Source organism: Orbicella faveolata, unplaced genomic scaffold (genome assembly GCF_042242905.1).
Source record: "Orbicella faveolata isolate gen_17 unplaced genomic scaffold, um_ofav_v1 contig_12, whole genome shotgun sequence".
Classification (NCBI taxonomy): domain Eukaryota; kingdom Metazoa; phylum Cnidaria; class Anthozoa; order Scleractinia; family Merulinidae; genus Orbicella; species Orbicella faveolata.
The window spans coordinates 11,571,040-11,597,500 of record NW_028301539.1 but is presented as its reverse complement, the minus strand read 5'-3'; the positions used below and the strand labels follow the sequence as shown (position 1 = coordinate 11,597,500).

Below are 26,461 nucleotides of genomic sequence, written 5' to 3'. Positions count from 1 at the left end.
ACTGGTAAAATTAGTGTAGACAATATGGAATGGGTTTGCTCAACCTGCCATTCAAACCTAAGTGATGGGAAGTTACCAGTCTGTTCTAAGGCTGACAAAATGAATTTTCCTGTGAAACCAGAATGCCTAAACTTGACACCCTTAGAAGAAAGATTAATATCCCCGCGGATCCCATTTATGCAAATACGTGAACTCCCTAGAGGTGGGCAATTGTCTATTCATGGCAATGTTGTTAATGTACCAGCTGATGTGAATTCAGTTGTAAACACTCTACCAAGACCTGTAAATGAATCACAAACCATTCCTATCAAATTGAAAAGAAAATTAAGTTACAAGCACCATTATCAGTTTCAGAGTGTTAGACCAAGAAAAGTGTTGGAAGCAGCAAAACACCTTGTTGAAACAAGTGAACTGTTTCAAAAAGAGCATATAGAGGTCCAAGAGAACTGGCTCAGCAATGTCAATAGCGCATCTTTACGTGAACGTGGTGATTGGGAACAGTTTGTAAATTCTAGTACTAGTACTTATCAAATAGATGTCCTTCATTCCAGTGATGAACCTATAGAACCTGATAATAACACTAAACAATTAACCAGCAAACCTATTATGGATTCTAAAAACAATGATGGTGATGATGATGATGGATGGAGCAAAAGAGAGGACCGCCCATCAGGTGTTACGGATACTTTATTACAAGAACCAGATATGACTGAAAATATTGAAAATACAGTACTGTGCAAAAAGAATGCGAACGAAATTCGCTACTTTTCGCGACTTTTCAGTGCTTTTCGATGAAATTTAAAGAAATTTCGAGTGAAACGATTTTTCATACGAAGTTCGACGAATTTTCGAAAGGTCTATTGTTTTAATCAAAACGATAATTCGGGCTCTTCTTCGCAAGACCGCGCGAATATTCACGCGAAATATCGTTGACAGTAACGAGCTTTCGAGAGAAAGAGTTCACAGCGCGGCGAAAAGTCGCACGAAAATTCGCTCTATGAACAATGTTCGAAAACAGATGTAAACATCCCTCTGTATTTAAAAATTCAAACTTACCCAGTTCATTAACTCTCCTGAGACTTCATCTCCATGCTCAGTGTGATGGAAATGGTCGCGTAAACATGGCAACCATTGTTTATATCCATACATTCAAAGATCGATCGTCAGTTACTCCTGAGCAATCATGCCCACCGTATCAAACTACACGCATACTCGAATTGAGTCTCTTTATCGACAACATCTTCATCCAGTGGAGATGTTTAAGGTGTTAAAAGGAGAAGATTTGAAAGTCAGTTTCGCAATGGTCACGCGTATAATCAAGAAACTGAAACTCACGGGATCCACGAAGAAAGGAACGAGTACTGGAAGACCCAGAAAGTTAAATGCTGAAGCCAGAGCATTTATAGAAGATCAGATGCGGAAGGATGATGAAACAACCAGCCGTGCGATCCAAAAGAAGTTAGCCAGACGTGGAGTCGTGGTCCATCCATCAACAGTGCGGAGATCCCGAAAACAGCAGGGCTGGACTCTTCAACGAACGAGATACTGTCAGCTGATTAGAGATGCGAACAAAGTCAAACGCTTAGAGTTCGCCCAGAAAGTTTTAGAGACCGGCGATACTTTTGACAACATCATTTTTACTGATGAATGCTCAGTCTCCCTTGAACAATTTCGCCGTACATGTTACAGGAAAGTCGGCGAACCTGCAAGAAGAAAGCCTAAACCAAAGCACCCGCTGAAATTACACGTTTGGGCTGGAATAAGCAGACAAGGTGGGACGAAAATTTGCATCTTCGAAGGAATCATGGCCGCTGACCTTTACTGCGATATCCTTAAAAGCCATCTGGTGCCTTTCATCAACGCGCAGCTCCCGGATCACCGCTTCATGCAGGACAATGACCCTAAGCACACTTCACGAGCAGCCAAAACATTCTTTGAGGAGAATGGGATCAACTGGTGGCCAACCCCCCCGGAGAGCCCAGACCTAAACCCAATTGAGAATCTCTGGCACGAGCTGAAATACTACCTGGAAACAAAGGTCAAGCCCTGCTCAAAACAGGAACTGATCGACGGCATTAAGAAGTTTTGGAGGAAGAAGGTGGATGCAACGAAATGTGCGAGATATATTGACCATGTCTTGTACAAAGCCATTCCAGCTGTGGTTGAATTACATGGAGCAGCAACCAAGTACTAAAAGTTCTTGATGAACTTTAAAAAAACGGCTCCTTTAGGAGCCACCAATCTGAGGAAAGTCAATGACCAATAAAACAGAAACAGTTACCTTTTATCCTCTTTTACCTACCTTTGTAGCGTAAGAGTTCTTTCTGGGACTAGCTCTGAGTATTTTGGCTTTCTTTAATTTTTTTTATAAGCGAGTACTGATGGTGCTTGCTGTTACGTGGTAAATTGCTAAATTATTCGCTAAGAGTTCGGATCAAATTTGGCTTCATCCCGCTTCACATTAGTATTTGAAAGCAATGTTTCCTTGCAATATAAATGTGCAAAACAGATCTAGAGTTGGCAAATGGATCGTCGTGACGTCAACAAGCAAGTTTAACATCCCGAGCGCCCAAATATTACCAAAGCAAAACAGCGCATTATAAACGATAACGAAATCGATGAAAGAAAAAAAAACACAAAACAAAACAACGCATTGACATATTAAAATTATCTTTAAATCTGTTTCACTAAACTAAAGATACTGTTTAGTTCAATGGAACAGACTAAAGATAATTTATTTTATAAAGACACTGAGTCCGCGGGATGCTTTCAATAAGAGTTTAATTCACTGAAGTTAAGCAAAACAGCACTGGTTGACACTGATTAACGTGCCGCAGTGCCTTTCCTTCAATGAAACCGACTCAGTAAACAATGAACTATTAAAATGTGGACCGATTGAAAACACACCTCTCCACATCTACTCCAGATTAAAATAAAAAACACAATGCAACAAAAAAAAAATTAAAGCAACTTGTTTGCACATTTAATAAGAGCTTCTCTCTCATTCAATAGAACTGACTCAACAATAAAGTGTGACTTTATTTTTAAGAAGTCGCAAAACATTATGAAAAACAACCCATTATGAAAAACAACCCATTGGCGTGCTTTTCAAAGGACATCTTAATTCAATTCAAATCCAATAGAACCGATTCAACAATAGGGTGTGACTTTTTCGGCAAGCTTTCTCTCCTCGCCTCTCAGAGACGTACTTCAATTTTTTTTTAGCAGTTAGTGCTACATCTGTTAAACAGATTCGCTTTACTTAATATGTTCCTTGCAAACATCTGAAACCACTTTTTCAGAAGCTGTGCGTATACACTATAATCTTGTTGACACGCAAAGGGAAGGTCAAACGTATTGTTTCTGATTGTCTTCGTAATTAGTAAATCTGTTTGTAAACTCCATTGTTGCTTATAAATCTAAATGACAACAAGACGGTAAACATGATAATAACAACTACAGAAGCCAATCACAATACAGGGTTTGTGATCCAAATGGCCTTTCAAAACGCTATAAAAAGGTCAACCTAAAAAAATTCAGTTATCACTTGCTACGCTATCAGAACGAACTCAACTGTAACTTCAAAAACCATGAACAAGCAAATCGCTCGAGTAACCTGGAGTCGAGGTTGTTATTCTGACATTTTTCGGACTGCAATAGTAGAACTGTCGCCGATTAAGGAGGGTCAGCGGGTCCGTGTTATCTGGGGGAAGTCGAAAAAGGAATATTCAGCAGTCTTGACCTGCTACCCATTAGTTGAGGAGCCAGCCCCTACTCCTGTCCAGCAAGCTCTTCCCCAGTGTCGAGCTAAAGCCAAAAGAAAACTGGTAAGTTGTATTTTTCTCATTTTCACTGTTCCTTTTTTCCTTTCATTGTTAATAATTTTATTTACTCTTACTACAAACTGATGACTGATGATGCCTGTGACTGTATTTAACGCTGCTTATTTGCCCTTTTCTCAGCTGTCTGACACAATGGAATCCCCCGAGAAAGCAAAAAGAGTTAAAAAGGGAAAGGAACCAGGAAAGGAGAAACCAAAGGAGAAACCAAAGGAGAAACCAAAAGAGAAACCAAAAGGAAAAGTATGTATTTAACAACTGCCATGTTTTTTTCGCTAAATTTCTTTAATTCCATTCATGCTGAGCGAGTTTTCTTCATTCGTGAAATTGTCTAAGGTAAGATCCACTGCTAGCTGTGTCGTTGCATAGCGTTAACTATACCGTGTGGCACGAAACTTTGGCGGGAGTTTAAATTTACGGATCAGTGATTTTTGTATTTTGTGGGATCTATATTTTGGCCTTTGTAAAAGACTGGTTTTCCCTGGAGGGTTTTAGTTTATCACAATTACTGTAACTGGTATACCTTCAGACGATCATTTTCTGTACGCTTTTTGGCGGCTACATCGGTGTGTACCAAAGGCAATTTCATCGTTTTATTTCTGAACGTTTTGTTTCTAATTTCATCATTTTGTCATTGAACGGAAGAGACGTTTTTTGTATGATAATTCCGCCAGCGAAGTAAATTTTTGCGGGGACTTTTTAATGCGGGAACTTTTTTGTCGGTGGAGGAAAAAACCGCTACAATCACGAACATTAAAACCCCATAAAATTTTGTGCCACATGCTATTTATTGATAGCATATCAAGTCATTGCAAGCTACTTTGTTTATTGTGTTAAATATATGACCGATCGCTTTCTGCACTATAACTAACGAATTATTCTGAGATCTGCATGTGAACCGTTGCCGTTTGGGAAGCTATAATAAGTTACTACTGAAATAGAGTTGCGACTATCATGAGTCATACACTGATTGTTTTACTTGATGTTTCAGATCCTTGCTGCTGAGTCACCCAACAGGGTTTCCCTCATTGAAGATTCCATGGGTGAGAGTTCTGACTCCGACGACGATCTTCCACTGTCATCAGCTTTAGTTGCAGTTCACCTGCCTGAGCCGACACAACAGCCAAACAGTTACCCGCGAATTCCAGAAGACAGTAATTCTGAGACCGAGGCAAAACAATCTGGTGTCAGAGAAATGACAACGAAGGCCATCGACACATTAAACAGCGCGATCAGCAGTGTAAGTAATCATTGTTTATACTTCTTGTGTGCAGACACTGTTTTACTGGGAGACCTGTGCTTTGTTCTGATGAAGGGCTAATGCGTGTAACATCAGTTTCACAAACTCGATGCCGCGGTTAATTTACCTAGATCAACTCTAATTTTTGAAACAACTAAATGTTTCTGCATAACTAAGTGTTTTGCCCGCCGATGAGACACAACAGTTTCTTCAGAAACTAAAAACTTGCAATTGAATTGCTATATATGTGATTGTAATCTGGATTTAAGACATTTTCGTATCAAAAAGCAGTTTTTCTTTCGGCTAAACGACAGGTTTGATTCAGTTTAACTTTTGTGTACGAATATCTTCACCTAATTAATAACTGACTGAATTGAAAAAAAAAATGAATCTAGACTAAATTATTTTCCAATATCAATGTCAGTAACTGCAAACAATATCATAATTAGGGGAAACGTTCACACGTGTGGTCACTAACATAAGTTTTATTATTGTTTTAGGAACGCCAACGAAATCTTGAGTCAGCATCAGAAATGCAGCTGATTAGAACCATTCTGGAACGGCTGGAGTGTTCTTTCGCCAGGCAAGAGGCAAAGTTGGACCAACTGCTACAGTCCTTGAGTTCACAGAGCCTTCCGCAGCAGCCACAGCAGCCCTTCAAGCCACAGCAGGTGTCCACCCCAGATGTTAGTAACAGGCAGTCTTCAGTGGAATACCCTTTTATGGCATCAGCTTATTCCAGACCTCCTCTATCAGACCATGGCGTTGCATCAGTCCTTCCAGCGACTCCATTATTTCCGGAAGTGGACAGATTTCTGGAAGATGTTTACCCGATGGACAGAGAAATGCCAGGTATGACAAAACACACGCTTTTAGATTAGCATGCACAGTTTTCAATCTGATTTTTTTCTAAAAGAGACAGACGTCATTTTTACTTATCGTCTGTGGCATGAATTCTTCGTATTTTTTTCAACAATGGAATCATTGCAGAATATGTAGGAGTATAGCTTTTCCACTGAAAAATTAAACAAATCGAATGTGGCTTAGCGCCGTCTGTACTCTTATCGACAACGTGTACGTGTCATTACAGTGGTCACTGTCAGTGTCTTTCCTTTTAGAAATGGGCACAGTTCCTGTCGGTGGGTGTCGTGATGTCCGACTAGAAAGAGCGGAATATGATTTTGAAAAAGCTGCAGTAAAGCCGTCACAACTGGTTTTGCGCTTGGTGGATAAGCTGTTTTCAAAGGACGTCTTAATGCGCTCTACCGTCCACGGCACAAAAGACTTTGATGCTCTTGACCAGAAGATTATAGCTGCGATAAAGGGTAAGCTTAGTTGACATATTGAAAACGCCGGTCTCTGACAACAAAACAAAGTATGTTTAGGCTGCTAAAACATACTGTTATGAACTTGAATATACCGTATTTTAAAAGAAAAAAACAACATAGCATTACGTTTGTCTTATCATGACAAAATTTCCATTTCACTGAAAGAAACCTGAAAATTAAGTAAATTGAAGATAAAAAGACACCAAAGAGATAATAATAAACCATAAAGGAACAAGGATGGTTAAGGATGGAGAATTTTCTCAAAACTTATTCATAGTTTCTCTTTTTTTCCAGCGGAAGTTGTGCAGACATTCGGATACCAGTGCCAAAATTCTGAGGAGCTGAACAGGATGTGGGAAACTTGCAAAGTTAGCATCGGCAAGAGATGCCAAAACACCAGAAATAAAAATAGACAAGCTTAGGCATTTTTTTTTACCTCTCAACAATAGGCACAATGTTTCTATAGATCTAGGTTTGTGAATCTTTTTTTTTTTTTGCTTTTGCTGTTCTATTCTTGTATTTGTATTTGTATTTGGCAATAAATAGACAAGATTAAAATCCATGTTTCGTCATTATAATGTAATTACCGCAATATATTGACGGCTAGTTGGTAGAAAATATCTTCTCCTGTTGGGCCCCGCCAGGATATATGTTCTCCCAACTAGCCGTCAATACAATGCGGTAATGCCGTCTCAACCCTGTGTTTAGTTTGTATCACAATTTAACCATTTTTTGATAAAACTTTACTCGGCAAAGAAAAAGCCGAAGAATGTAGACAATTTATCTTCATGCAAACAGAAACTTCAAAAAGCGGTTTCTTTTGTGCACTTTCACTCGCGCAGTGACTCACAAAGCAACTACTTTGAATGATTATAACCAATAACTTGCCTTTCATCACCTACATAAAACCCCCTTTTAAATTAAATAACTCGTAGACATGAACTAGTGTATACTTAAAGACGTCTGAACTGGAAAAGTTAAGTTTTTGTTTCATCCCAATACATGTACGTCTCGTTCGCCTGTTACAAACACACACACAACTCACTGAAGACTGGGACCTACTTTCCTTATATGGAGGGCAAACAATGGAATGAAATCCAAAATGGCGTCAGTCCATGAGGGAATTCGAGGGCGCATTTCTTGACGTTACCGGTGCACGCTAGGCATTCATTTTACGGCAGTGGAGGTTAACACCACGCCTCAACAGGAGACTCGACATGTTGAGTTGTTTGTGAATGATGAACGGCAAAGGAAAGTCGAAGGACTTCACGACAGAGGAGAATGTAAGCTTAGATAGAACGTTATTGACAGTCAAACTGGTAAGGGCATCACACTGTTGTATCTCTTCATACACAAACTGTTGATCGAATAAACGTTAAGCTTGTAGGTTTTTGAAATATCTTGTGAATTCTTTTGAATAGTTTCATTCGGGTTGTGTTGACACTCAGCTTAATTGCTTAAGCTTAATTGTTTTGAAGGTCATCGAAGGGCTGTGTGTACAGTTGTCAGTTCCATTCATTCATAAATACCATACGCTTACCGACACTCAACGAAATATCGTTTCGGGATTGTGATTTTTCGTTTAGCTACGCAAATTTTCGTTTCATTTCTGGTGAAATCTCTTCGAAATACCGTTCTTAGATTAGCGAATTTTCGTGTCGCTCAACGAATTTTCTTCGAAATATCGCCCGATAAATCACGATTCTTCGCTCGAAATTTCTACGATATTTCGCGGGAACAATAGCTGAATTTCGAGGAAATTCGTTTGCATTCTTTTTGCACAGTACTGTATCATTAGTTTTGCACAGGTGAAGGAAACAGACCTTTAGGTATATTTATGGACAAAGAATCTGAATTCCTATCATTTCCTACAATTTACTGTGGACAAACTAGAGCTGACAACAAGGAAAGGACAATACCTGTGCACTACAGTACAGTGTGCAAATGGGAGCTGAGAAGTCAAGATAGAAGAGTTGCCAAATCAGTACCTAATATATTTTACAAATTAAAGAAATTGCAAATTAAGCAAATTCAAAACAGTGCAAGTATCTCTTTAAGAAAGTGCAAAACCAAAGGCAAGAAATATACTGCTGGTGATCTAAAATCAGATGATTATGTAAATAAACTAATTCAAGCTGATGAAGGGTTTAGGGTATTAAAGAATCTGAGAGGATCACCACCATACTTTGAAAGATGCAAGAAAGACTTGTTTGCTATGATTCGTCAGTTGGGTAATCCTACATGGTTTTCTTCATTCTCAGCTGCAGAAACAAGATGGGTACATCTGTTGAAAACTTTGGGTAGACTTGTAGACAAGAAAGACTATACTGATGATGAAATTGAGAATATGACATGGTTACAAAAGTCAGACCTTATTCAGAAGGACCCTGTTACATGCGCTAGAAACTTTGAACACATGGTTCAATTGTTTATTACAAATGTCTTGAAAAGTAATCCACTGCCTATTGGTGAAATAGTAGACTTTTTCTACAGAGTTGAATTTCAGCAAAGAGGATCACCACATATTCATGCCTTATTTTGGGTGAAAGATGCACCACAGTATGAGAAAGTTAGTAATGATACAATTGTACAGTTTGTAGATAGGTATATAACATGCAAAAATGATCAGTCAGAAAAAATGAAAGAACTTGTAAATCTACAAACACACAGACATGCAAAAACCTGTAAGAAAGGTGGACATAAAATATGCAGATTTAATTTCCCTCTACCCCCTATGTCAAAGTCAATGATTCTTGAGCCTCTGAGGGAAAGCTATTTTGTTGAAGATGAGCTAAATGAAATAAAGAAACACTGGGATAAGATAAAAAGTGTTCTTGATGAGATGAAACATGGTGAAAATACAACATTTGAGGCATTTCTGAAAAAAGTAGAATTAACAGAAGGTCAATATATAGAGGCCATTAGGTACTCCTTGAAGCGTCCTACATTACTACTGAAAAGGTCTCCATCAGAAATCAGAATAAACAATTACAACACTAACCTCTTAAAGGCTTGGAGAGCCAACATGGATTAGCAGTTTGTTTTAGATCCCTATGCATGTGCAGTATACATCCTGTCTTACATAACCAAGGGTCAAAGAGGAATGAGCAAACTTCTAGAAACAGCATCAAAAGAGGCAAATGCTGGCAATAAAGCTATTGTTCATAGAGTGAGGCATATTGGAAATACATTTCCTAATTCAGTTGAAATAAGTGCTCAAGAAGCAGTTTATTTAGTTTTGCAGATGCCTTTGAGGAGATCAACAAGAGAATTTCAATTTATCAACACTTTCAAATCCAGATGAAAGAACATTTTTGTTGAAAGCACGCGACAAAATTAAAGAATTGCCTGACAAGTCAACAGACATAGAATCAGATAACATGATTAAAAGGTATCAAAGGAGACCTGACGTAAGTTAGAAGAATTGTGTCTTGCTAATTTTGCTGCATGGTTCAACTGTGTTAAAGACAAAGATCCAGATGACAGCAGTAATTGTAATTGTAATACACCAGAAATATCTGATGATTTTTTGCTTGAAACTGAGCTTAATGACAATGTTGATGATGACCCATCTGCTGAAGACAATCAAACTGAAGACACAACCGAATACAAATTAAAAGGAGGAATGAAGCTTGTCAAAAGGAAAAGAGCAAAGATAGTAAGATCTGTAAGGTTTAACAAAGAAAAAGATCCTGAGAATTATTACAGAGAACAACTAATGCTTTATACACCTTGGAGAAATGAACAAAAAGACTTGATAAAAGAGTGCCAGACATACCAAGAGAGATATCAACAGGTAGAATCAATTGTTAACAGTAACAAAGAGCAATATGAGTACCACTCTGATATTCTTGAGAAAGCCATGGAGGATTTGAATGAGACTGACAATACTTCTGATGACCCAGTAGCTCCTAATACACAACACATTAACGAACAAGATGTTGCAGCCAAAACTAAACCAAGTGAATTGTTTGGATGTTTTGACCCAGGAACCAACAAACAACACAGTCAGTATGATCTATTTGATGACATGGGTATTTTACCAAGGCATAATGATCAAGAAGAACTGGTACAAAATCATCTGCATGATAGTGATTATAGACAACTTGTTCGTTCACTGAACATAAAACAAAAGGAATTCTTTTACCATGTTTTGCATTCAATCAAAACTAAAGATGACCCACTTGCATTGTTTTTAAGTGGAGGAGCTGGAGTTGGTAAAAGTACTGTAACTAATGCCCTGTATGAAACACTCGCAAGGTACTTAAATAGTGTCCCAGGAGAAAATCCTGATGAAGTTAAAGTACTAAAAGTTGCACCTACTGGCAGAGCAGCATATAATATCAAGGGAAACACACTTCATTCAGCTTTTAAAATACCTGCCAACAGAGGATTTCAATATTGCACTCTTGATGGCGACCGACTTAATACTATTAGAGCACAGTTAAGAAGACTGCAAGTTATTTTCATTGATGAAATATCAATGGTAGGCAGCAGAATGTTCAACTTTCTTAATTTAAGACTGCAGCAAATAATGGAACTAACAAACCATTTGGAGCTCTAAGTGTGATTGCAGTTGGAGACTTGTTTCAATTAAAGCCAGTCTTTGATAATTGGATATTTGATAATACCAATCATGGTTATGGTGATTTAGCAGCCAATGTATGTGTTACAATATGGACACAATAGATTGTTTATTGACATTGATATGATTCACGTGACATTTGATCATAGTATGATTGGCATCACTTATATATTCAATACTCTCGATAGCTCGCTGAACGTGTAAGATCACGAAAGTAAGAGACCTGATTAAAAAGCACTTTCTATTGACTCCTGAAGAGCCGTTTGTATGTCTCCTGATAGTGGACAAAACCGAACGTGTTACATGGTGGCAGCGGGTGGTAGGATTTCATTCTGAAAATGGCAACAAGTTCTTCAACGGCTGCAACCTCAACGACAACTACAGCAACAGCTGGGACTGGGACAGCACCCATCACGCACACTACTATGTCCTCTCCAGCGCATGGCCTTAAACCCCCTGGAAAGCTAAACACTTCAGGGAATCTGGCAGACGCTTGGAAATCCTACAAACAGGTATGGGAGAATAATTTCTGGGCTAAACTCGCAAACAGAGGACTACAAGGTCGCATTCTTTCTGCATTGTGTCAGGACGGAAGGACTTAAAATTTACAATGGCTTCCAATTCGAAAATGAAAACGACAAGAAGATTCTGAACAAGGTCCTAGAAAAGTTTGACGAGTTTACACTGGGCCAACTAATGAAACTTATGAACGATATATATTCAATAGTCGCAACCAAGAAGAACAAGAGTCCATTGATGCTTATGTCACTGCCCTTCGCAATCTAGTTAAGTCATGCAATTTCTGCGATTGCATGCGTGACACTCTGATCAGAGATCGTATTGTTCTAGGCGTAAGCAACAATACCATAAGAAAGAAGCTTCTGCAAGTGCGAAATCTCACCCTCAAACAGTGCATAGATATTTGTAGAAGTGATGAAACCACTGCGACCCAGTTAAAAGCCATTTCTGGGGACGATAGCGTGCATAAAATAAGAGATTGAAGACGAACTGGCAAGAAAGATAAACACCCCTCACGCGATGGGAGGAATGATCGGAATGTGCCACCGAAACCTCCTGGCAAATCTCACAAGAAGTGTCTATTCTGTGGAGGTGAACACCCACTGAAAAAGGAGAAATGTCCAGCCTGGGGACAGAAATGCTCCGGATGTGGCGGCCGAAACCACTTCAAAAGTGTTTGCAAGAAATCCAAATCCCGAGGAGTCCATGGAATCTCCGACCAACCTGAAGACGTGTCATCAGATGAGAGCGACATCGAGCTTCTAGCTGGAGTTGCTATGGACTCTCAAGAATCTGACGTCCATGCTGTTCGTCACGCTAAAGAAATTTATGCTGAGATGCTTATCGATGACAGAAAGGTCAACCTTCAAATTGACTGTGGAGCATCAATCAACATCATCCCGGTGAAACACGCAACAGGTCACGAAATCCAGCCAACCACGAAAACTGTGAATGTGTAATGGATCTCAAGTGAAACCCATAGGAACGACAAGGCTCATCATGCGTAACCCGAGAACAAGGAAGAAGTACTCCGTAGAATTCGTCGTTGTCGAAAGCAATTTAACACCTTTGATCGGCGCGAGAGCGGCTCAACAAATGGGGCTAATCACCGTTCATGATGAAAATTTCATCGCAGCCTCACCTCCTCCAAAGGAAAATGAGCTACAAGTTAAACAGATAACAGCCGAAGAAGTCATAAAGCAATACTCAGACGTATTTGACCGTCTGTTGGCAACCTTTCCCGGTGAAGTCCACTTAGAAGTTGATGATAGTGTTAAACCTGTCATCACCCCGACGAGACGAGTTCCTATGGCACTAAAAGATGACTTGAAGGAAGAACTAAATCGATACGTCGCACAAGGAATCCTTGCACCTGTGGAAGAGCCAACACCGTGGGTAAGCAGTCTGGCAGTTGCTACTAAGAAATCAGGTGCGCTGAGAGTGTGTATCGATCCACGGCCATTGAACGAGGCGTTAAAAAGAGAAACTTACCAGATACCTGTACTGGATGAAATTCTGCCAGAATTATCTCAAGCCAAGGTCTTCTCCACTGTCGACCTGCGTTCAGGATATTGGCACTGTGTTCTCGACCAAGAGTCAAGCCTACTCACGACGTTCTCAACACCATTCGGAAGATACCGCTGGTGTCGATTGCCCTTCGGTTTGTCAGTCTCGTCTGAAATCTTCCAAAAGCGAGTAAACCAAGCACTAGAAGGCTTGAGCGGTGTTCTTAACATCGCAGATGACATCCTTGTAACTGATTAACACGTAATAGGTAACCTGCATGATTGCGTAACTTCCGTTGTCACGCTAAGCAATAAAAAGGTACAAGAAAGATAGACACGTGCGATAGGATATAGACGTCGTTATTCATCAAAGATCGAAGAAAGGAGTTTAGATTGGAGAAAGAGGTATGATTTGTAGTTTTATTTGTATGCTCGATTTAGTTAGTTTGATATCATTCCCTGTATTGTTCACAATTCGTAATATTTCCGTAATTTTCAAGTATCGTGATACGCCCCCTGTTTTGTGTTGTTATTGCAATCGATGTTCTGTGCGAGTTATAGTAATAGGCGCTTCCCCGTAATTATATTTTCAGTTTTTACGTGAATCAAGCAAGTAATAAAGAGTTGATAGATAGAAAGGACTCGCTTGGTTGATAGTAAAGCTCCATCCAACATAATGAAATCGCGTCCGGAGCATTTGGAATGTTTTATAAAAGACCTCCGTTCGCTAGAGTGAAAACTCTTTAGAAACGAATATTAGCGACTGAAATTGTATTCTGTTGCACCTCATCGAGAGAAAATGAGTTCAGAAGACGATTTTGGCAGTGTAAGCGCAGCTTCTAAACGAAATCGAAAACAGACGGCAAAAGGCAAACAGTTCCAGACACAATTACTAGAAGATCAAAGGTCGTCCGCGCAAAGGAGTTGGCAAAAGCAATTGAATAGAATAGAAAACTGCCTTGTCGACCTAACAGAACCAGATAGGTTACAGAGCGAACGAATATTTTTGGAATCCAAGATGGAATTATTGATTTCTGCACACGAACGACTCGTTGAAGCACTGGAGGACGTAGAAACGAAAAGCGTTGCGCAACAGAAATTTGAGAAGTTAGAACAAGAACATTCTGATGCGCTGAAACGATTAAATCAAAAAATTACCGAGCTAAAAGAAGATGGAGAAAGCTTGATTTCTTCGGTAACGGCCTCATCAAGTCGAAGTAGTAAAGTTTCACATGGCGGGAAATCACGTTCAAGTAGAGCATCCCGTACATCAGCCATAATCGATAGAAAGGCGGACACAGCAGTAAAGGTCGCTAAATTAAAAACCGAGTTACATTTCGCTGAAGACAAAGCGGCAAAAATTGCGGAACTGAAGAAATTCAGACTAACCAAGGAACTGGCCATAGCCGAAGCCGAGATGAAGGCCATTGATCAGGTAGAAGAAAACAAGTCGGAATCTAGTGAACAAAGCGAAAACATGCTGCCCGATGACATAAATAAAGACAGCTGTAAAGACGACCTTCTCCTAAATTACCTGACAGCTCAAGCCTCGTCGGTGACGGAAAACAGCATTTCAACCATGGAGACACACCTAAGTTGTAAAACCAAGATCCTTCCGCCAAAACCCGTGTTTGAGATGTCCGAGATGGCTCCTTCGTATCCAGATAAACAAATCGAAAACCCCGAAGACGTTGGTAAAACTGCCGTGCAATATCCGTCATCGCTAAATCCGTTTACACCTGATTACGCAGCCTTCTCAACACCTAACCACACAACCTTCGCTAAGGATCAAGAAGAAATTTCTCAGAAACATACAAGCGGCGACGTCCTCGAACGGCTGGCAGATCTGATGACCATGCGCCACGCCCGTGAACTACTACCACTTCCCGAACCAGAGACATTCAGCGGAAACCTCCTGCGCTATCCCACCTGGAAGAAATCCTTCGATACAATAGTGGAGAGAAGAACCGACAGTCCATCGCAACGCCTCTATTATCTTGGAAGATACACAACTGGCGAAGCCAAGGAAGCAATTAGTGGCCTTCTTGCCCTGGACAGCGAACACGCTTACCGTGATGCCAGAAAGATCTTGTCAGATAGATTTGGAAATCCCTTTCTTGTAGCCAATGCTTACCGCAAGAAGATAAACGAATGGCCAAGAATTCAACCCAACGATGGAACAAGTCTGAGAAAGTTCTCTGACTTTCTACTCCACTGTCAATCGGCCATGAAGGAAATTAAGTACCTGAAGGCTCTTAACGATCCCGAGGAAAATCAGAAAATGCTTCGCAAACTCCCACGAAACCTGGCTGAACGCTGGACTCGAGAAATAGATCGCTGGCTCAACAAGGAAGAGCAAGTTTCTAGTATTGTGAGTGTAAGGTCCACATGTTCAGCAGCATACCCACCCTTTTCAGCCTTTTGCGAGTTCTTGAAGGAATCCAGAATTGCCTGTAACCCAGTTACCTTATTAAAGACGATGGAGGAAGGAGAAAGGAAAGACGAGACGCAAAGAAGAGGAAGGTTTAATGGCAACAACAGGAATAAACCGTTTGACGCTGGAAGCTTTGCAACAGAAGCTGAAGAAGTGAAGGACAGTTCTCGTGAACGAAACGAAGATAAGAAGCCAAAAAGGGATCACTGCCTGCTGTGCAAGAAGGCTCACAACCTTGACGAATGCGAGAAGTTCGCCAAGATGTCTCAGACAGAAAAGATAGAATTTATAAGATCAAGAGGGATCTGCTTAGGGTGCTTAAAGTATGGTCACATGAAGAGAGATTGCCGTGGGCAAAAGATTTGCAAGAAATGCAAGGGTTTTCACCCTACCTCCTTGCACATCGACACTCCAGCTTCACCAGAGCAAACCATAAGCGAGGGAATTCCAGAGGTGACCTCTCACCGCGTAGACGTCTCCAATAGGGAGAACCACGCCGAATGCTATGCACACTCCCTCATCGTACCTGTGTGGCTTCATCATGAACAAAGTCCCCAAGACAAACAGCTCGTTTATGCGCTCCTGGACGATCAGTCGGATGCTTGTTTTATTAAGGACACGGTTTTGGAGAAACTGCAAGCAAATGGTCCTGAAGTCCAGCTTAAGCTGTCAACCATCCTGGCAGAAAAGGTCATCTCTTGCAAAAAAATAGACGGCTTAACAGTACAAGGCCTCAATGAAGCCACTGGCATTAACCTGCCAGGAGCTTACTCGCGTGAGGACATTCCAGCCAAGAGAGGCCAAATCCCGAGACCAGAAACAGCACGAAATTGGCCCCACCTCTTACCCATTGCAAATCATCTAATGCCTTATAGAGAAGATGTTGAAGTTGGACTGCTCATAGGAGCCAACTGTGCACGTGCCATCAAACCGACAGAGGTGATACCTGGAAGGCAAGATGATCCCTACGCAAAGAAGACTGCACTAGGATGGGGTGTCATCGGTGTCGTTAATCCAACCAAGATTGAAGATGACAACCACTGTTCTTGTCACCGCATCGCGTCCCTAGAAGTTCGTCCCAGCAATGGAAAAAGAATGTGTCATTTCGCTCTCAAGACTCAGGCAAAGGAAGTATTCGCACCTGCGCAATTGATCAAAACATTGGAGCGTGATTTCAATGAAACGTCAAGAGAAGAACAACCTCTATCGTTCCTGGATAGAAAATTCCTGAACGTCTTGGAGTCTAACATCCGACACCGAGACGATGGCCACTACGAAGTTCCCTTGCCACTGAAAGAAGAAGGGTTAAAGTTACCCAACAATCTCACACTGGCGTTAAGTCGCCTCGAAAGGTTCAAACAAAGGCTGAAGAGAGACAGAAAGTATCGAGAACACTACGAAGCCTTCATGAAGGAGATGATTGATAAGGGACAGGCTGAGAGTTCCCGACGAGGAACTACACCTCTCTAACGGTCGCGTTTGGTACATACCGCATCACGGTGTTTACCACCCCCAGAAACCGGACAAGATCCGAGTCGTCTTCGACGCCAGTGCAGAGTACAAGGGAGAGTCGCTTAACAGACACCTTTTACAGGGTCCTGATCTGACCAACAGTCTTAACGGAGTCCTCTGCCGCTTTCGTAAAGAACCCATCGCTTTCACCTGTGACGTAGAAGGAATGTTTTATCAAGTGTACGTCAATCCCGACTATCGAAATCTCCTCAGATTTCTCTGGTGGAATGATGGAAATATAGACAGCAAACCGACCGAGTTCAGAATGACAGTTCATCTGTTTGGCGCTACGTCATCCCCAGGGTGTGCGAATTTCACACTGAAAAGAACTGCAGACGACTTTGAGGAGTTGTTTGGAAGCGAGCCAGCCAAATTTGTCAAAGATGATTTCTACGTGGATGACAGACTGAAATCAGTTGCAACAGCCATTCAAGCCTCAGCCCTAATAAGGAATACAAAGAGTTTGCTTGCCAAAGGAGGCTTCAACCTCCACAAGTTCATATCTAACAGCAAGGAAGTGATTGAAACCATTCCCAAAGAGCAACGAGCAAGCGGTATCAAGGAGCTAGATCTCAGCAGGGTATTCTCCCTATTGAAGGAGCCTTAGGAGTGCAGTGGTGTGTGCAGTCAGATGTCCTCCAATTCCGCGTGGTACTCAAGGACAAACCATTGACTAGAAGAGGGATTCTTGCCTCCATCAGTTTGATCTACGACCCTCGGGGCCTGGCAGCTCCCTTTCTGCTTAAAGGAAAACAGATCCTTCAAGATCTTTGTAAGACTCAAGCTGCTTGGGACGAGACGGTGCCTGATGACATTCGAGCAAAATGGGAAAAATGGAGAGGAGAGTTGCACGAATTAGCTGAGTTAAAGATCCGTCGTTGCTACAAACCAGACAACTTTGGTGAAGTCAAGTTAGTCAAGTTACACAGTTTCTCTGATGCGAGCATAAATGGTTATGGACAGTGTTCATATCTAAGGATGGTCAACAATCGCGATGAAGTGCATTGTTCGTTGGTAATGGCAAAATCGAGAGTTACCCCGTTAAAGCCAGTCACCGTGCCCCGACTGGAGCTCACCGCTGCCGTGGTGTCCATGAAAATCAGCTCCTTCCTACTGAAAGAACTAAGCTATGAAGACATCCACGAGTTCTTCTGGACCGACAGTAAAGTTATCCTCGGCTACATTTCAAATGAAGCAAGGCGTTTTCATACATTTGTCGCTAACCGAGTGCAAGCAATACGAGATCATGCATCCCCTGATCAGTGGCACTACGTTGATACCAAAGGGAACCCAGCCGACGACGCCTCAAGAGGTCTTGGAGCTAAAGAACTGATAACAAGCAACAAATGGTGGAACGGACTGAACTTCCTGTGGAGACCACTGCCAGATAAGCCCCACTTTGATCCTCAAGTATCTCCAGATGACCCCAAGGTTAGGAAGGTTACAGTACTGGCAACTAAATCCATTGAACACCCAACCCTATTGGACCGCATCGAGTACTTCTCAGACTGGTACCGCGCGAAAAGAGCAATTGCTGTCTGCCTGTTGTTCATACACAGAATGAAACTTCGCGTAAAGAAAGATCGAGACAACTCCGTCAGTGACAAAGGCAACCCACTGCACAAAGACAACAAACGAAAACGGCAAGATCAGTCCTCCAAGTTTGTTACGCCAAGGGTAAAGGATCTCCAGAGAGCCGAGCTGTTGCTGATCAAAGCTATACAGTACAAGGAGTTGCCAAGAAAAATCGAAGCCTTAGCGAACAAGTCACACAAAGGTGAAATAAACGCTAAGTCAGTAAAGAGGACAAGCCCTGTACATCGCCTCAAACCAGTCCTAGATGACAACGGTGTTCTAAGAGTTGGAGGACGACTTCCTCAAGCCGACCTACCATATGCTGTAAAGCATCCTGTCTTGCTGCCGAAGAAGGCGCACCTTACAAACCTGATAATCCGACACTTCCATCAACGTTCGGGACATCAAGGCAGATCAAGAACGCATGCCGAAATCCGCTCATCTGGCTTCTGGATCATAAACGGCAGTTCTTTGGTTGGTCAACACATATCTAAATGTGTTACTTGTCAGAAGCTGAGAGCAGCGCCCCAGCAGCAGATGATGGCTGAACTTCCCACAGACAGACTCGAACAAGTCCCTCCATTCACCTTCAGCGCCGTCGATTATTTTGGTCCATTTTATATAAGAGAAGGGCGTAAAGAGATGAAACGATACGGAGTGCTGTTCACCTGCATGGCCTCACGTGCCATCCATCTGGAGATAGCAACTTCGTTAACAACTGATTTATTCTTGAACGCCTACCGTCGCTTCGTTTGTCGTCGCGGACCCATTCAGCAACTAAGATCAGACCAGGGTACCAATTTCGTAGGCGCAAAGAACGAAATGCAAGCAGCCCTCAATGAGATGAATCATGAGAAGATCCAAAGAGAGCTATTAAAGGATAATTGCGATTGGTTCGCATGGAAGATGAATGTTCCACACGCTAGTCATATGGGTGGCATGTGGGAAAGACAAATTAGGACAGTACGAAGCGTATTAACTGAACTACTGCAAAGCCATGGAAGTCAATTGGACGACGAATCCCTGAGGACCCTCATGATTGAAGCAGAGGCTATTGTCAACAGCCGTCCACTTACCACAGATGATCTGTCAGATCCAGATTCACTTGATGTCCTAACACCAAATCATCTTCTAACGATGAAGAGCTCAGTTATCCTTGCACCGCCCGGAAATTTCCAAGGAACCGATGTGTACTCAAGGAAACGTTGGCGTCGGGTACAACAACTTGCTAATGAATTCTGGCAGCGTTGGAGAAAGAGCTATCTGCAAACTCTTCAGACCAGACAGAAATGGACCACACCTCAGAAGAACCTCGAAGAAGGAGATATCGTGATCCTAAAAGATGAAAGTGTTCCCAGAAATTCCTGGAAGCTTGCCCGTGTAGAGGTTACTTACCCGGATGCAGACGGTTATGTACGAAAGGTAAAGGTGGGAGCAGCAGATCAATCCCAAAGGTCCAGTGTGTCCCATTTTGAAAGACCAATCCACGGGTTGATTCTACTTATGTCATGCAAGGAGCAGAAGGAGCGGGGATTCTCAGCTGAGGAGCCATGAAATCAGATGAGAATTGCTGATGAGCAGTGTCGTGTCGTTAGAGACAATGATTGAACATTGACTTTGGAACATTTTACCTGATTACTGATTGTTTTGTTGTCGTTCTTTTTATTGTTGATTAAGTAAATTGTCTCAATTTAGGGGAGCCATGTAACTGATTAACACGTAATAGGTAACCTGCATGATTGCGTAACTTCCGTTGTCACGCTAAGCAATAAAAAGGTACAAGAAAGATAGACACGTGCGATAGGATATAGACGTCGTTATTCATCAAAGATCGAAGAAAGGAGTTTAGATTGGAGAAAGAGGTACAATTTGTAGTTTTATTTGTATGCTCGATTTAGTTAGTTTGATATCATTCCCTGTATTGTTCACAATTCGTAATATTTCCGTAATTTTCAAGTATCGTGATACGCCCCCTGTTTTGTGTTGTTATTGCAATCGATGTTCTGTGCGAGTTATAGTAATAGGCGCTTCCCCATAATTATATTTTCAGTTTTTACGTGAATCAAGCAAGTAATAAAGAGTTGATAGATAGAAAGGACTCGCTTGGTTGATAGTAAAGCTCCATCCAACATAATGAAATCGCGTCCGGAGCATTTGGAATGTTTTATAAAAGACCTCTGTTCGCTACAATCCTAGTATATGGCGTTGGAAACAGCGAACAAGAAGCAGTCGCAGATCACAACAGGAACCTCCAAACCTTACTGAAAAGATGTCGTGAGCGCAACATTGCCCTTAACAGAGATAAGTTAAAGCTCAAGCAAAAAGAAGTGTCTTTCATGGGTCACATACTAACGAGTCATGGTGTGAAGATGGACCCAGAGAAAGCGAAAGCTATTCAAGAAATGCCGAAGCCTGAAGACGTTCAAGGCATACAAAGACTTAACGGATTTATCAATTACCTTGCGAAGTTTTTACCTGGATTGGCCGATGTAACGGAACCACTGCGGCGACTAACAAGAAAAGACGTGGAATGGCAGTGGACTGAGGAACAGGAGAAATCATTTGAAGAAATCAAGAGGCTTGTGACCACGGCTCCTATACTAAGCTACTACGACCCCAAAGCAGAGCTCGAGATACGATGCGACGCAAGCCAAAAGGATCTCGGAGCCACACTCCTTCAAAAGGGAAAGCCAATCGCTTATGCAAGCCGTGCACTCACTGATACTGAGGAGAGATACGCCCAAATCAAGAAAGAAATGTTGGCGATAGTGTTCTCTCTCGAGAAGTTCCATCAGTACACCTTCGGACGACCAGTCACAGTGAGAAGCGATCACAAGCCACTAGAATCTATCCTCAAGAAGCCTTTATCATCCGCGCCTCGCCGACTTCAAGGCATGATGATGAGACTTCAAAAGTACAACATCAGTGTACACTATGAATGTGGGGCAAAGATGTACATAGCTGATCTATTATCCCGAGCGTACCTCCCTGAAGTAGGATGCGAAGACGACAAAGAATTTGAGTTAGTAAACATGGTCAAGGCCCTCCCCATCAGTGACCGGAGGATACAAGAGATCAGGCAAGAAACAGACACTGACCAAACACTACAGGTGGTAAAGTCCCTAATCCTCAAGGGATGGCCAGATGACAAGGGCGATCTACCGCTACAAGCAACCCCCTACTACAGCCTAAGAGATGAGCTAACAGTCCAAGACGGATTGATCTTTAAAGGAGAAAGACTAGTGATCCCTGCCACTCTACGGAAAGAGATGAAAAACAAGATTCACTCCTCACACATGGGAATCGAATCGTGTCTGCGACGAGCGAGAGACTACGTCTTCTGGCCCGGAATGTCTGCAGAGATCAAACAACTAGTCGAAACATGTGAAACCTGTAGGACGTTTGAGAAAAGTCAACAGAAAGAAACCCTCCTACCGCATGAAGTACCATCACGACCCTGGGAAAAGGTGGGAACAGACCTTTTCGAATTCAAAGACAAGAACTACCTAGTAACAGTCGACTACTACAGTAACTTTTGGGAAGTGGACAAACTACCTGACACTAAGGCAAGCACCGTCGTCTTGAAACTCAAGAACCACTTCGCCAGATATGGATGTCCAGATACAGTTGTATCCGACAATGGGCCACAGTTCTCCAGCAAAGAATTTGCCACCTTCGCTCAAACCTGGGAATTCGAACATAGCACCATCAGTCCAGGAAACAGCAAAGCGAATGGAAAAGCTGAGTCCGCCGTAAAGACAGCAAAGCAACTCCTTCGCAAAGGATGTAAAGCTGGTTCTGACCCCTACTTGGCGATCTTAGACCATCGCAACACACCTACACAAGGAGTGGGATCCAGCCCAGCCCAGCGCCTTATGAGCCGGAGAACGAAGACCCTGCTACCAGCAACGAGCAAGCTTCTGCAGCCGCAAGCCAGCGAACCATCTGATGAGCGAGAAAAACTTGTCGAACGCCAAAATCGACAGAAGTACTATTTCAACCGCACAGCCAAAGATCTTCATCCCCTCGACAAGGGTGACGTAGTGCGCATGAAACCACTCCGTCTGGGCGAGAAAAAGTGGTGCAAAGCACTGGTAATCGAGAAACGTGACCAGCGCTCATACACAGTTGAAACAGCAGATGGTGGAGTGTACCGTCGCAACCGCGTACAGCTTCGAAAGACCCAAGAGCAACCACCTATAATCCAACAGCACAATGAACCGCTTCTGCTAAGCAACCCAAACCCAAGCAAGCCAACTGATAGATCTGAAACGCTTCCTGCGACCATTCCGCCGCCAGAGCCAGCTTGTGAATCAAATGGATCAGGTGTCAACCCCTCACCAATGACCCTGAGGCCTGCACGTGTTCGAAGGCCACCAGAACGCTTTAAAGATTATGTGTGCTACTAAACATTGCATGATTGTCGAGCTTACAGTTATATCTTATATGTTTTAGCATTTCTTTATTTTGTTCGTCTAAATTTTATTATTGTTTTTTTTAAAGAGAAAGGATGTTACAATATGGACACAATAGATTGTTTATTGACATTGATATGATTCACGTGACATTTGATCATAGTATGATTGGCATCACTTATATATTCAATACTCTCGATAGCTCGCTGAACGTGTAAGATCACGAAAGTAAGAGACCTGATTAAAAAGCACTTTCTATTGACTCCTGAAGAGCCGTTTGTACGTCTCCTGATAGTGGACAAAACCGAACGTGTTACAGTATGGAGTGAATATTTCACCTTATTTGAGCTCACTGAAATTATGAGACAGAGAGATGACAAGGAATTTGCAGAATTATTAAATAGATTAAGGGAGGGAGACCATACCCAAAACGACATTGAAGTGCTAAAAGAAAGAATCCTCAAAATCAAACCCGGTCAGGAAAATTACCCAATCAATACGACTCATCTATTCTCAACAAATGCACTAGTAAATGATCACAACAACACCATTTACCAAGCTTCACATAATGAAAAGGCTGAAATTAAATGCATTGACATAATTGTTGGAGACATGTCTGATGACCTAAAAAAGAAGATGAAAGAGAAAATACCTGATGATCCCAGTAAAACTATGGGTTTGTATAATGTTGTATTAATTGCTGTAGGAGCCAAATATGATTTAACTGCCAATGTAAATGTTACTGATGGTATGACAAATGGTGCTGAGTGTGTCATAGAAAAAATAGATTACAGGGTTATCAATTCCAATAGACCAAGTATAATCTGGGTGTCCTTTCCACAAACCGATATTGGCAAAAACCACCGTAAAGAATATGCACATTTATTTACAAATAATGAAGACGAAACCTGGACACCAATTTTAGAAATAACCGGACAGTTTAAAATTTCTAAGCAACACCAGTCTCAAGTGCTGCGAAGACAATATCCTTTACGGCAAGCAGCAGCAAAAACTATCCACCGTTGCCAGGGTGACACACTTGATGAAGCAGTACTTGATTTACCATCATCCAGCAGAGAACATATGCATTATGTTGCCCTGAGTAGAGTAAGAAATAGTTCAAAATTACACATACGCAACTTAAATGAACAAAAAATCTGCATTAGTGAGAAGGCTAAACAAGAGATTCTAGATTGGGAAAAAAACCTTTAGCACCTTGTATACCATGCCTATACAACAATGATCAACCGTCTAGAATTAAAGTGTTGTTTCACAATGTAAGATCTCTTCGCCTTCATTTTGATGATATTAAATGTGATTACAATGTCCAAGCTGCTGATGTCAATATCTTTGTTGAAACACGATTATGCCACTCTGACAACAATGCAATCTATGAAATAGGCAATTTCAAACTTTTTAGAAATGACTTTTGTCCACAAAGCAATGTAACAACTGCTTTGGCACTGCTTTTTATATTAAAAACAGTATAAAATGTACATCTGCACCATACAGATGTAACTTCAATGATGTAGAGATCACTGTTTGCGTCATACATGAACCTATTCCGAATTTACATATTATAGGCATATATCGTTCAAAAGCCAAAGTTAATCTTCAAAACTTTGTAACCACTATAAATCACGTCCTAGATACAATAGCTTGTGACCGTAACACTCCTACTATTATACTTGGTGACTTTAATATTGACTTGATGGATCAGTGCTCTTCACAATGCAAAACATTAATGAATTGTTTAATAAACCAAAGAGGGTATACTCAACTTAACCAGTAAACAACAGATTGTCGTACACAAATCAATCATATATATACTAATGTACCAAATGATCTTCAGTCTGTCAGAGTTCTCGAATCTTATTACAGTGATCACAAGCCAGTATTTGTCTGTTTAGCATGAAGCCGTCTTCAAATATATCAAATATAAATATCAAACTAAAAGATGAAAATATCTTACGTTTTCTTCTTTGATCTCCCCTTAATCCATGCTCGCCTTCTATAATAAAAGTACGTACAGTTCCAATTCAAATGCAGAAAAGTAGAAAGCTCCAAAATCGAAATTCTGAATCAAAACAAAAACATTTAGAAATAGGCCAATCAAAGCCATCCATACATAACCAATCAGAGCCTCTAGTTTTCGATCCTAGCATTACGTCATCATCCTATAAATACTGCCATGTGCTTCTTATCGTTCCGTCTGTTTGTAGGTTGTGAGTTGAGCGCGGTTAGATGGAAATGTCGAATGCTAGAAAGCAGTCACGAAATTGCAAGAAAGACCATGGTAAACACGCAACCAGTACTATCCGACGTTGTCAGCCGCCTGACTGCACCGTCGAAGACATTCAATCGTCTTTAAACCGCGATCCAACAACTGTTGCAACCACTAACGTAAGTGTTAGTGGTCAACCGCCTCTGCAATCCTCTTCAACCAGCGCTCAAAGCGCTGCTGGTCAACCGCTTCCAAGACCATCGCCTACGAACACTGGAAGGACAACTCCCCTTCCAAAAAGTCCTGAAGGTCCGGTTCTAATTGCTTATGTTCATAATGTCTCCCTGCTCAAGCGAAACAAGAAGAACACCATAGATTATACAACTTTAACCTTGCAAACGGACGCCTCCACAACCCAACCAGCGCTTTGTTACTCGAAGGCGAAATGAAAACTCCTAGACGAGCATGAAACAAAAAGAGCACCCATAAAGATAACACGGCGGACAAGACTAAAATAGTGATCAACGACAAGACTTTGCTCACCAAACCATATGAAATGGAGTACACATTCCAATATTGTGACGACGCAGATCAACCTGTAACACGGCTCGGTGACCTCTTGACGGACGATGCTTCCAAAGAGGATAACATCACCATCTGCGCTAAATTCATGAAAGTCTCTCCTCCTAAGAGTGTCCTCACACAACAGTCGAGGGGTATAAACAAAGTTTCAGAGGTGACGCTTCTGGATAACACAGGAACTATGATGTTAGATTTGTGGAATGAGCAAATTTCTCAGGTGCAGATAGACTGTGTGTATCAATTCACATCATTATCGACAAGTTACTGGAATAATTCCAAGAAGTTGTCTTCCACCATGAACACCGCCATCAAGCAAAGCTTTCAAGCTGATCTGTGTTCCCTTCAATTCAATGAAAGCAATCCTACTGAACTGGAAAACGAACATACCATTCATGTCCCAATGATTAGCACAGTTGAAGAAGTTCAAAGGTAGAAAACCTGTTGTCATTGTAACAAGTGCATTATTCAACTAGAATCCATTGTAGTTAAATGCAACTACTGTTCTCATATGATGAGAGCCTCTAATTGTCCCACAAAACTGTATGTCAATGTAAATGTTGAAATCGATGATAAAAAGAAAACACTGACTATTTTCGATGAAGTCTTGAAAGCTACTCTTGGTGACTTTGACCATCAGTCTGTTGAGACCGAAAATATTGCAGAACTATTGTTCCAAGAAAACATTTCTATTACATATAATGAC

The 26,461-nt window shown here is 41.4% G+C and overlaps 4 protein-coding genes and 1 pseudogene across 4 annotated transcripts; all 5 read left to right on the top strand.

Moving 5' to 3' along the window:
- The window catches only part of LOC149116653 (uncharacterized), a 3,758-nt pseudogene extending 2,963 nt beyond the window's left edge, over nucleotides 1–795 (top strand).
- Nucleotides 796–2,925: 2,130 nt separating this feature from the next.
- Nucleotides 2,926–6,965, top strand: LOC149116652 (uncharacterized). Its single transcript, XM_089282402.1, has 5 exons — nucleotides 2,926–4,082; nucleotides 4,831–5,079; nucleotides 5,580–5,931; nucleotides 6,198–6,404; nucleotides 6,702–6,965. Exons 1-5 carry the CDS (start codon nucleotides 3,915–3,917, stop codon nucleotides 6,827–6,829), a joined length of 1,104 nt encoding a protein of 367 aa, XP_089138528.1. The 5' UTR covers nucleotides 2,926–3,914; the 3' UTR covers nucleotides 6,830–6,965.
- A 6,806-nt stretch (nucleotides 6,966–13,771) lies between these two features.
- Nucleotides 13,772–16,920, top strand: LOC149116651 (uncharacterized). Its single transcript, XM_089280046.1, has one exon. It carries the CDS (start codon nucleotides 13,816–13,818, stop codon nucleotides 16,918–16,920), a length of 3,105 nt encoding a protein of 1,034 aa, XP_089136172.1. The 5' UTR covers nucleotides 13,772–13,815.
- A 208-nt stretch (nucleotides 16,921–17,128) lies between these two features.
- On the top strand, nucleotides 17,129–20,091 carry LOC110040095 (uncharacterized). Its single transcript, XM_089280039.1, has 2 exons — nucleotides 17,129–17,516; nucleotides 17,561–20,091. The coding sequence occupies exons 1-2, from the start codon at nucleotides 17,129–17,131 to the stop codon at nucleotides 20,089–20,091; spliced, it is 2,919 nt and encodes a 972-aa protein (XP_089136165.1).
- A 3,221-nt stretch (nucleotides 20,092–23,312) lies between these two features.
- On the top strand, nucleotides 23,313–24,164 carry LOC149116650 (uncharacterized). The gene has a single exon (XM_089280027.1). The coding sequence runs from the start codon at nucleotides 23,313–23,315 to the stop codon at nucleotides 24,162–24,164; it is 852 nt and encodes a 283-aa protein (XP_089136153.1).
- The last annotated feature ends 2,297 nt before the right edge of the window (nucleotides 24,165–26,461 follow it).